The sequence below is a fragment of the Diplotaxodon limnothrissa genome, linkage group LG3 (assembly GCF_057381915.1).
Source record: "Diplotaxodon limnothrissa isolate DT_005_m linkage group LG3, D_limnothrissa_male_GT1.1, whole genome shotgun sequence".
Classification (NCBI taxonomy): Eukaryota; Metazoa; Chordata; class Actinopteri; order Cichliformes; family Cichlidae; genus Diplotaxodon; species Diplotaxodon limnothrissa.
The window spans coordinates 63,094,138-63,105,129 of record NC_140598.1 but is presented as its reverse complement, the minus strand read 5'-3'; the positions used below and the strand labels follow the sequence as shown (position 1 = coordinate 63,105,129).

The 10,992-nt window shown below is 40.9% G+C and overlaps 1 protein-coding gene across 1 annotated transcript; it reads left to right on the top strand.

The window, feature by feature from the left end:
* The first annotated feature begins 8,154 nt into the window (after window positions 1-8,154).
* LOC146636847 (prostaglandin D2 receptor 2-like) lies at window positions 8,155-9,240 on the top strand. The gene has a single exon (XM_085351082.1). It carries the CDS (start codon window positions 8,155-8,157, stop codon window positions 9,238-9,240), a length of 1,086 nt encoding a protein of 361 aa, XP_085207208.1.
* The last annotated feature ends 1,752 nt before the right edge of the window (window positions 9,241-10,992 follow it).

Here is a 10,992-nt window from a genome sequence, read left to right as displayed (position 1 = left end):
TGTCTAAAGTCACATCTGTGGGTGACTATGCCCGGTCCACTCCCCGGGTGGGGAGGATTGCACAAACACACACATAGAGTAGTTTGGCTATCTTTGTGAGGACACTGATGAATTTAAAAGCCTCTTTCTAATAATTAATCCTTAACCCAGCCTGATCATCACAGAAGGCTTCAATCATTCACTCATGTTCTTTGGATAAGTGGTTCTGGAGAAGACTGCAACCCCACACCCTGTTACTGTTTAAAATGCAGTGAGTGTGTGCTTGTAGCTGTCATCGTTTCCCACAGTAACCTAATAACTGCTATGTTTACTCAACACCTCTAAATTATAGTCTCTCGCAAACAGGAAGCATACCAATCATTTGAATACAGAGATGAAGCTGTAAAGTCTTAAATGAATTCAAATCTATTTATTTTGTCTTTTGAACAAGCTCCAGAGAAACTTGTGTGACAAATGACTAACCTCAGAAAAGGTTTGCCAAGATGTTATTTGCTGAAGCAAGCATGCAGAGGAAAGTACAACAACAGCTCTAGAGATTCACACTTCACTGCAGAGTGAGGGAAAACAATCGTAGTTGTAAATGACTTGTCAGCGACGTGCAGTCAACTATTTTTTTTTCTGTCTTGTCACTGTATAATTTTCACGTCAAGAAACGTAGACCATGCCCTGTGCTCTCTCCTTATCACCCACCAAATATAGAAAGACAAAAAGCAGAAGTTATAACTCAGCACTTCATTCGTCACCATATTAAAAACATGTTTGCTTTGTAATTGAGAAAACTCCCTGTGATAAAGTCTGTAATTAGGAAATTTGTATTATGTTCCCGATCAGTTATCATGCATAGGTTTGATAAAATTGAGCAACTTTAAGGGGCTTTCTTGGAGGGACGACATTATCATTGGCCAGCAGGTGTCAGTGTAGACCCAGTGCACTTATAGAGGAGGGCTGGATTCACACTTTGAGGTACTTTGTACTTGGTGACAGTGGGGCAAACGAACTCCCTTCTGTCAAAGGCCTCGTCTGGTTAAGGAGAGAGCAGAAGGTGAGCAGTAAGAAAAACAGCACACAGTAATAACGAGAGGTTGGTTGCACAAGTGAGATGTTCAAGTCCAGAGCTAGAGAGAGAGACAGAGAGAAGGCACTGAGGACAAAACACAATATATGGGTGAGAGAAACGATCCAAATTTAACAGCATGCATGAGACTCGGTGTTAACCAAACAGGATGTTTACCAGAACTGGCTGAAATGCTCTCATTTTCTCCAATGTTTTCATCCCCAAGATCTGAGTCTACGATTAACACGGGCTCATCAGAACTGGACAAAAAATGTCACTCGGTCTGATGAGTCTCATGTTCTGCTGAAACATTTGGTTGGTAGGGTGAGAATTTGTGATAAATGACATGAAAGCATGGATCCATCCTGCCTTGTATTGAAACTCAAGCGGATCGTGGTGTAACGGTGTGGGGGATATTTGCGTGGCACGTTCTGTGTCCCTTAGTACCAACTGAGCACCGTTTAAACACCACGGTCTACCTGAGTACTGTTGTTGCTCATGTCCGTTCCTTCATGACTACAGTGTACCATCTTCTGATGGCTACAATAATGCACCAGGCCAAAAAGCTTGAATCGTCTCAAACTGGTTTCTTGAACATGACAGTGACTGTACTCAAATTGAGTCACCAGATTTCAGTCTAATAGAGCACCTCTGAATAGTGGTGTAACGCGAGATTTGAATCACAGATAGGCAGTCGACGATTCTGCACCAATTGTGTGATGTTATCTTCTCAACTCTGCGCTAACAAAATGTACTTGATATAGTGGCCAGTTGGTATTTATATATTTTAAAACAGTGACCAGTGACTTTTTGAACATTTTAGCAGATAAAAATACGTGAGATTACAGGATATATATCACACAGGAAATGCATTAAAAGCAGATTCTGTGTGATATCGTGTCAGTTATTTGAGTCTTCAACAGCTGTAATGTCTGCAAAAATGAAAGCAATGCTGTGTGAATGCTTGTAGATGTCAGTGATAGCGTCTGGCCTTTTTCCTGTAACTCAAATGATACTGTGGTAGTCTATACTGACTTTATATACTGGCAGTGTATCAATCTAAAAATGACTATCTTCATTTAGTTACAGACTGGTGACTTTATGTGTCTGAACAGCTTGGGCCTCTTTAGAAACTGGTGTCTGGTTTGACACTTGGCTATAGTCTACTTCAATCTTGTGAAGACTTTAGGTTGATTCTGAGGTTTGTGACTTCCTACTTCACAGTACTTATACATCCATGAGGCTAGTGCTGTCTAGTGTCATCTAGTAACACAGCACGACAGAGACCACATCAGACCTGCTGCAGACAAAACAGAAACAAAACGAACCGGTAAGAATTTTGTTGTTGCATTTTGTGAATCCATTGTCCAGTTTCACTTTCAAAGAGCAGGTTTTGATGACTCAGATCCATATTCACTGGAATCATGAAATGTACTGGAAATGGGTAATATCTTGCCAGTTTAATATGAGCATGAATGATGTGGCTTGTAATATATCTTTCAGATAAAGACTTACTTTAATAAAAGCTGCAAAACTACTTTTGATAGAATTTTTAGAAGATTTTGGCACAGTTTCCATCAGCAGCAACACAGTAACCAAATAAATCAATGAATGACAAAATATATATATTCCAAATTGTTCATGCCAGTCCTCCTTCCTAATTTAGTGCTTTTAGGTGTTATAGCTGTCTTTGTTGTGATGTAATAATGTTAGCCGTTGAGTTAATTAATGTCATATTTAATTCATTGTATATGTGTGTGCTACATCATTAGGTCATGTTACACATCTGCAGTTGAAGTTGTGTATAGAGGATGTGGGGAACAAGAGCAATAAGTGTGAAAGACAAAGAGATGCAGAGATACTGCCAACAAAATTATTCAGCTTTCAGCTATCAAGCTGCTTTCAAATAATGCTGTTTTGTTCTGCAGTGTCACTCTAAATATGCATGCTGGAGGTGCAGAATAAAAGCGTTGTTCTTCTTCTTCTTCTTCTTCTTCTTCTTCTTCAGTAGTGTTGATGACCACTAACTGTGAAAACTCACACAGGCAGGCTGACCAGAATGACAAACAAAAGAAAGAGAAGAAAAGAATAGAAAAGGCAGCAATAAGAGCAGCCAGTTTGGCAAAGACAAACAGAAACGCTGTTGACAGAACCATAATTAACATGACTATTTACATCACTGTTTACAAGTTTATACCAATGTGGTTTCTTAAAATAGGACTTTATGGCAAGCCTGGAAGTTTCCCACACAAATGTACATGTGTGTGTAGTGTATCTGTATGCAACTGCTGACATTTCTTCTTTTCTTGTTTTTATGATATTATTGTAGAGTATCTACCTTAAAATGTAAAGTGCTTTGAGGTGACTGGTGTTGAATTAAACTCACTTGAATTGAAATGGATTGAATTATAGTTTATATCACCAGATGCCCTGGTTACAAGTGTTTGGCCTAATTCATACTTTAAATCCAGAGTTTTTGTGCAGCTATTTTCCTGCCCTCATAAGTTGAGCCCTTTTTTTCTCCACGTTGACATATGCACTGTTGCGTCTTGTGAGTTTACATAAATGTATGACGACTGCCGCAGTGTGTAACAGTCTTCTGTATGAGTGAGAGTAGCTGTGCCCTGTAAACTCTAATGATGTGGATTCTGCTTTTTTAGCCTGTAATTTCACTCTTTTGCGACTGAGTGTGTTTATCTCTTTTTCCCTCCTTTCATCACTGTGTTCTCCAGTCAGACAGGCTTTATCGCAGGTGGGTATCAAATGTAATAGTGCATTATAGACCAAATATGGTGCGTGTGAACTGTTGTCTGTTTTATCTTCTGGACTCTGATAGGGACTAAATGCCTTCATTGTTTTTGTTTGTCCCTGTTGTTGTACCTCGTTCCCTACTAGTCTCCACTTGCCCATTACTATGGGCAGAAACTCCTCTTGGTCCTTTGTCAGAGCATCTGTGATTCTCCCCTAATGTACTCTCAGTTTTCCCCGGATTTCTCTGATTCCTGATGCCTGGATTACGAAGCTAACTTCAGGATAAACACTGGGTTTGCTGAACTACAGAAGTGATTCACTTCTTAAAGGAACATATCACCATGGTAACTTGTGCCGTGAAGCAGATTAGATATCAACAGGTATGAAATCAATACTTCAGAAAATAGCGTCGCCATTCCTGGTTCTTTACTTTTTTTTGTTTGTTTGCTTTCTGTGGTCAGTGAAAGAACTTTACAGCAGTGTTATTATTCTAAACATTATTCTCTGCAGACACTGCAGTTTAATTTTTACTCTCAAACCCTTAAACTGCACCGAGTTTGCAGCTCAGAGAAGAACAGGGAGCAGCTGATGTTTCAAAGTTTAGTTTAAAAACGCCACATTTTTTTGTTCAGCATTATTAAAGTGCATTACTGATTCTCTGCTGGGTCAACGCGTTTCATAGGTGCAAGTTGTTAAAGCGAACGTACTAAAACCACTGACTGAAGCGCAAACTATGCATCACATTCTTACAGGAATTACACACATTCAGTTGGTGATGCAGAAAGTGTGCAAATGTTGCACGCTTGATTCTAATCTGCTGATAGGTCTCTTTTACACTACTGGAACTGCAAAAACTAGAACATAGAGCACACTCTTAGACTACCTGTTCAGTCAGGGGAATAACTTCACTTGATCTGCAGACGGACTGCAGCAGCTCCTTGACCATGGTGCATGGGCATAAGCTTTAATGCATAAGTTTATAGTTTTTTTTTTCCTTAGAAAAGTTCAATTTTTTGTCTTCTTCTTTTATGTTGATAACCATTTTATCAGCATCTGATAGAGTCTCTCGAGTAGGTGACGCTCATAGAGAGTCGTGTGACCAGTGAACCGGTCAGATGATACCCAAACCATGCCTACTTCCTGTGAACATGCAGGGGAAAACCCTGGTTTAATTTAGCAAGTTTGTAACCAGCTTCGTATGACTGCTAATCCTGACTGTCAGCGGTCTGACGGACAGATGGCCTGAGTATGCTCAACTCGCGTCGTAGTGCAGGGCCCTGCAGTTCGAGCTTACTCTCTTCACCTTCACCTTAAGCTGAAAGCGCCCATGTAAACACAGGCACAGTTACAACCCCTTAGATTGCAGTCTTGTGTACACTTTTTTGTTGTTGTTGTTTTGTTTTGTTTTGTTAAAAACACTGTCTGTGATTGACACAGGAAACTGACTTAAGGGTGTAACAGCTGTTGAAAAAACTAAACGAGGAACAAGGTAGGCCTACTTTAGAAAGTTCAACTTGTTTGGTGTCATACTATCAGAAACGAATATTCTGAGACACAACAACCTGTAGTCTCCTAATTACCCACTGTGGAGAAGCTGACAGCAATCTATGTTGACATATATTCCACTTCTTTTTTTTTTTTTGCTGGGGAGGGGGGGGGGGGGGGGGGGGGGGGGTGATTGTGAAATTATTTCAATTGCCCTTCATTCTGTCTATTGAACCATTTACTCACTATTAGGCCAACCATAAGCCAAATCATACTGCTAAGCCTAGATCAGGGATGTCAAACATAAGGCCCAGGGGCCAGAATCGGCACAGCAGAGAGACCCAATCTAGCCCGCTGGACAGCTTTGGAAAATATGATGGAAGGCATACAGTTTTGGCATTTTAAATGAATGTATTATTTATTTATAGCTTTTCAGCTTATTAAACTCCCCAAAGCCAGTTACACTACACTAAAGTAGTTAAGTATGTCAAGGCTGCGGCAGCAGTCGTGTGATGTGTGGGAAAGTGGACTCAAATGCAGGCACTTACTAAGATGCAAGTGAGGTTTATTGTAAATAACAGAACACAAGGCAGGGATGGCAAAAACAAAACTAAAGAAAACCTGAACTGGGAAAAACTATTGCATTTTTTAAATCTTATATTAACATATGCCAGGGATTAAATGTGTAGTTAAATGTCCTTACACTGAAATTATTCCAAAGGTTCTTCAGTTATCTGCGTGCTGGGCGGAGACAAACAAACAAACAAACAACAAATGCAACTCAGTCCTACAGCAAGTGTGAAATAGGCACTCCTGTCCACTGTGTTCATCATGCTTTTCTCCTTCCTAGTGTAAAATGGGCACACATGTAGAAGCTGCATCACCAGCAGGAGGAGACTTTTAAAGCCGCGAAGTCACTAGTGAGAGGCAAACGTGAAATGGACACAGTGGACCGGCGTGTCTATTACATGATACTGGGTTGAAAAACGTGTCTTTTTCTTTCGGCACATTTGTGCTACAATCAACTGACTGTAGTTCATATGCATGGAGAGGGACAATGGTGGAGGTGTATACAACTTCTGAGAAGTGGAGATAAGAATACTCCAATGGCCCAAAACAACAAGGTAAATTGGTCAAGTGCAAAGTTTAGGACAGAAGTAAGTACAAATGATTAACATGACATCAACTCTTTGCAAGCATCTCCACAAGCATGCTAACACAATGTGAAGAACCCAGACTGATGTTAAACCTGAGTGTGCAGTCAGTCTCGCAGCCAAGGTTTCTTCCTGTGTGGTTTTACAGTATAATCACTGTGGCAATCACTTTGAAGTCTCTTTGAACCAGTTTTCAGTGTTGTCCACTTCGTGTTAATAATTAAACACTAAAAGAATTATGACTTCTACTCACGTGTGGCAAAAGATTTATACTGTTAACTGGTAATTGGCAGCGGAGTTTAAGTAATAATTTAGTTTCTCTGTGGGGGTACTCAAGTACTGTTCAGCATTACAGCATTAAGAAATGTAACAAGTAACAAACCCAATATTGACCAGTTTCTGGGCAATGTCTTTGTAAGCCACTTGAAATGTACAGTACCTATGGAATCATCCCTAACTCCCTAACTGTGTGCACATAACAGAAAACGTATTAAAGAACTCATTTTCCTTCACAAAAGTATAGAATTTTTTCCCATTTCAAATAACTACTTCAGCAACTATCAAATATAACACAGTTTGAGAGGCATAAAATGGTATTTTTGCACCAACAATGTGATTCCTAATGAGTCATTAGTCAAAAAATGGCATATCTCAGGATGGTGTGCAGTGTGTCCTTAAAGAAAACTGGGCCAAATTGATAAGTAAACGACAAAAGCAGTGGCAGACCAAGATAAAAATGATCTGCAGCAGATGAAAAGTATCTCCAAGTCATGATCAGAAAATGGTCTCAGCGGTTGTGTATTTTGGCATATATCAGCTCCATCCTGAAGAATGCTTTTTTTCACAAGTACTGGACTGAAAAGAAGTGACAACATGTCCTATAAAGTGATAAATCCAAATTTGAAATCATCATCAGCACACAGCAGCTTGCCCAACCTCAGCATTACCGAAGCAGTTTGAAATTATAACAGACAATGGAATAAAAACCAATCAACATCCAAAGAAAAGCTTTGATTGTCCCCCAGGAACCCTGGAGAACTGTTGAAGTTGAAGACTACTCAAAGAAATGACAAGAAAGCTTACCTAAGAGAGTTCAGACTGTGAAAAATAAGGATACCAAATAAAATAAATGTACCAGATCTGTATTTCCAATTTTACTAGAAAACAAGAAAGAAATAAGGGGTGGTTCAACACTTTCATACAGTGGCTGTAGCTCAGGAGGTAGAGCAGGTTGTCTACTGATCGGAAAGTTGGTGGTTGGTGGCTCACCCTAGTTTGCATGCAAAATATCCTTGTGGCAGGATATCTCTGATGCATCCATCGGAGTGTGAATGGTAGTTAGAAAGCACTTCAAAGCATAGAATGTGTGTGAATCTGGCATGTTGAATATAGCGTAGAAATATACGAATCACTCCATTTACTGTAGCTATACTAAATAGACCAGTAGCCATATACTATTACTGAACAAGAACAGACAAATCAGATTTGTGCTGAGCCATTCCTCGTAAAGTAACCACATTTAAACAATAACAACAAAATGTTTTCTTAAAAAAAAAAAAAAAAATTAGATATGACTTTTCTCTTTCATAACAGATTCCACTAACTGAACTGTTTGATTTTACATGTTATCATCTCTTTCTCTTTCAGCTGTGAAGCACGTCATCTGAACTGCAACCACCCGACACGACGACAAGAAATCTTTCATCCAAGATGACTGAAAATAGCAACCATAATGTATCCAGCCACCCTGTAGGGTCCCATTCTTTGAATGTTTTTACCATTACCCTCCATGGCATTTTCTCTACAATTGGCATCGTGGAAAACCTCCTCATCGTTGCAGTGGTGGGCTTCCATGTCCGTCGCTCCATCATTAGCATCTGGATCCTGAACCTCGCAGTCTCTGACCTTCTAGCCACTTCTTCACTGCCCTTCTTCACCCTGTACATGGCCCGGGGCAAAACCTGGACACTGGGGACAACTTTCTGCCGCATCCATTCCTCCATCTTTTTTCTCAACATGTTCGTCAGTGGCTTCCTACTGGCGGCCATTTCTCTGGACCGCTGCTTGGTGGTGCTGAAACCTGTCTGGGCCCAAAACCACAGAAATATCCAACTAGTTAAGAAGATATGTGGGGTAATCTGGGCCATGGCTCTGATCTGCACTATCCCCTTCTTCCTGTTTCGTGACGTCATCCCTGTAGAACATGGCCGGAATCTCTGTTACTATGATTATGCACGATTCCTGCCTGAACCAAAGAATCAGACAAATAATAAACCTATAATTAAACAACGGAAAGAAGGACTGGCAATAATGAAGCTGTTTTTTGCCTTCTTAATCCCTTTGGTCATCATCATAGTGAGCTATGCTGTTGTACACTCCATAATAGCAAACAGATGTAACCGTCGCCCTTTCCGTTTTGTTCGGCTTGTAGTGTCTGTGGTGGTGAGCTTTGTACTCTGCTGGGCACCCTACCACATATTCATCGTCATGGAAGTGATGGCTCCAAACTCTCAGTCTGTTCAGGATTTTATAAGACAGGCCCTCCCAGTTGCAGCGACGATTGGCTTCCTCAACAGCGTCCTCAATCCTGTTCTGTATGTGTTCAGCTGCCCTGACCTGTGCAATAAGATCCGACATTCTCTCGGTGCAGTGATGGAGTCTGTTCTGGCTGAGGATCTTGCAGAGTTCGCCCGGCGCCGCAGCACAGCTCAGAGCTCTATCGGCAACTCTGAGATAATGACGAGAAAGAAGCATTCCCTTGCAACTCAGGAAGAAAGTATGAGTACTTCAGTTTAGAAGTAAAACATACCATCTCTTCTTTAGTAAGTGCAAAGAAGGTTTTATTTACCTCAACTGCACATAAAAAAGTTCCCTGTTGTCTAACACATATCACTCAGGCAATACTTTTTCACAAAAAGCTTACCTGTTTTGCTATAGCATTGTATTCTCCATCCATCAATCAAGTTATTAGTGCCCCATCTAGGATTAAGAATATGTTTTAGTATAAATGAACATCATCGGGAGTTCATGTTTGGAACATGTGGATAGACTAAAATCCAACCTTAATCCTGACACTGGATGGAGCACTTGTGACCTGATGGATATTATGAGGTTTCTGTTGTTTTCATATGCTTCTTCTTTGTTTTGTTTTGTTTTTTTTGTTTGTTTTTTTTTTGCCTGTCCCGTTTGGCTCTTTTGCCATCAGAATTGTTGTCTAAAGGCAAAGAAAGATGCCCAACGGATTTACTTTACCAAATTGACCATCCCAGCCTTGCCGTAATGGTCCATTTGATTCACCTTTTATTGTTTATTTTATTTTCACTTACTGAATACGGGACAGACTTGACTGGGGGAAAGAAGGGGAGAAAGAAAGAGGGAAAGAGAAACAGCTGAGAAGAGGGACGGGGGAGAAGGGCAAAAAACAAAAACCAACAGAATGGGCAGCAAAAAAAAAAAGAAAGAAAAGAAAAAAAAATGCATATATCAATCACCTGGATCACCTGTTGAGAAAGAAAAAAGAAAACAAGCAGAAGAGAACAAGAGTAATAGAATAAACAACATCACAATGATATATGGGAATATGACAGTAAATACTAAATGTTAAACATTATTGTGCAGCACATAAGATCAACAGAACACAGTGTGCTTTGAGGTAGGAGCCAAAAAGGGTGTAGTTTGTGGGTGTGATCACCCGTGTGTACACCTGTGAGCATGGACGCGCTTGTTTTTTTGGTTTTTTTTGGTTTTTTTAAAAGGTTCCTTCATGTAATGATCTGCTAGAGGGTGTGGGGGGGCCACAGCCCCGTCCTCCAGGGCATGAAGCAGGTATGGAGGAGATCAAAACTCCAGACATCCAGAGGCCCCCAGAACACAAGAGACCAAGGAAGACCAACAGAGGGGCAGCCGCGTCACTGTCCCAGAAAGAGCTGAGGAGAGTCCCAGATGAGGGCTCACTCAGCAGCCGCGGAGCAGAAGCCAGGGGGAGTTGCAGTGACGCGCCCATGAGTTCCGCTGGCAGCCAGCCGTGCCTGAGTGACCAAGCCCCAGGCCGAGAGGCCGGGGGCACCCCACCTCCGAAGTGGCCCGAGCGAGCCCCAGGCTCCAGGCCCCGATAAGCGGCCACCAAGGAGTGAGCCGGTGTGTACCTGGACGCCCACCCCCGGACACAAAGAACCACCAACGCACCGATGTCTGAGGGAGTCCGCCACTGGCAGGGTTTCATATGCTTCTTCATGTATTTAGACAATGACAGCAGACATTTGTCTTCAAAATAATTAAATTTTAGAAATGGCCTTTCTTTTTCATAACACAAAGAGCAAAGTTCACTCCATGTCCTTTTACAAACTTTCTTTGCTTCTTAATGGTATCTTTTCAGATTAAAGACATCCAGTAATTGGTCTAATCTGCTGCAGACGTGTAATCTAAAACTTTTGCATATTCTTAGTGAAATTATGTGTGGGGATGATTGTGAAATAAGTATTGCAATGCCAATACAACACTTGTTACAAAATATCCATCCGTCCCTGTTTCAGTAAAAATATCTATCAG

Coding starts and splice junctions, on each gene's coding strand:
- LOC146636847 (XM_085351082.1), top strand. CDS start 8,155: ATGACTGAAAATAGCAACCATAATGTATCCAGCCACCCTGTAGGGTCC.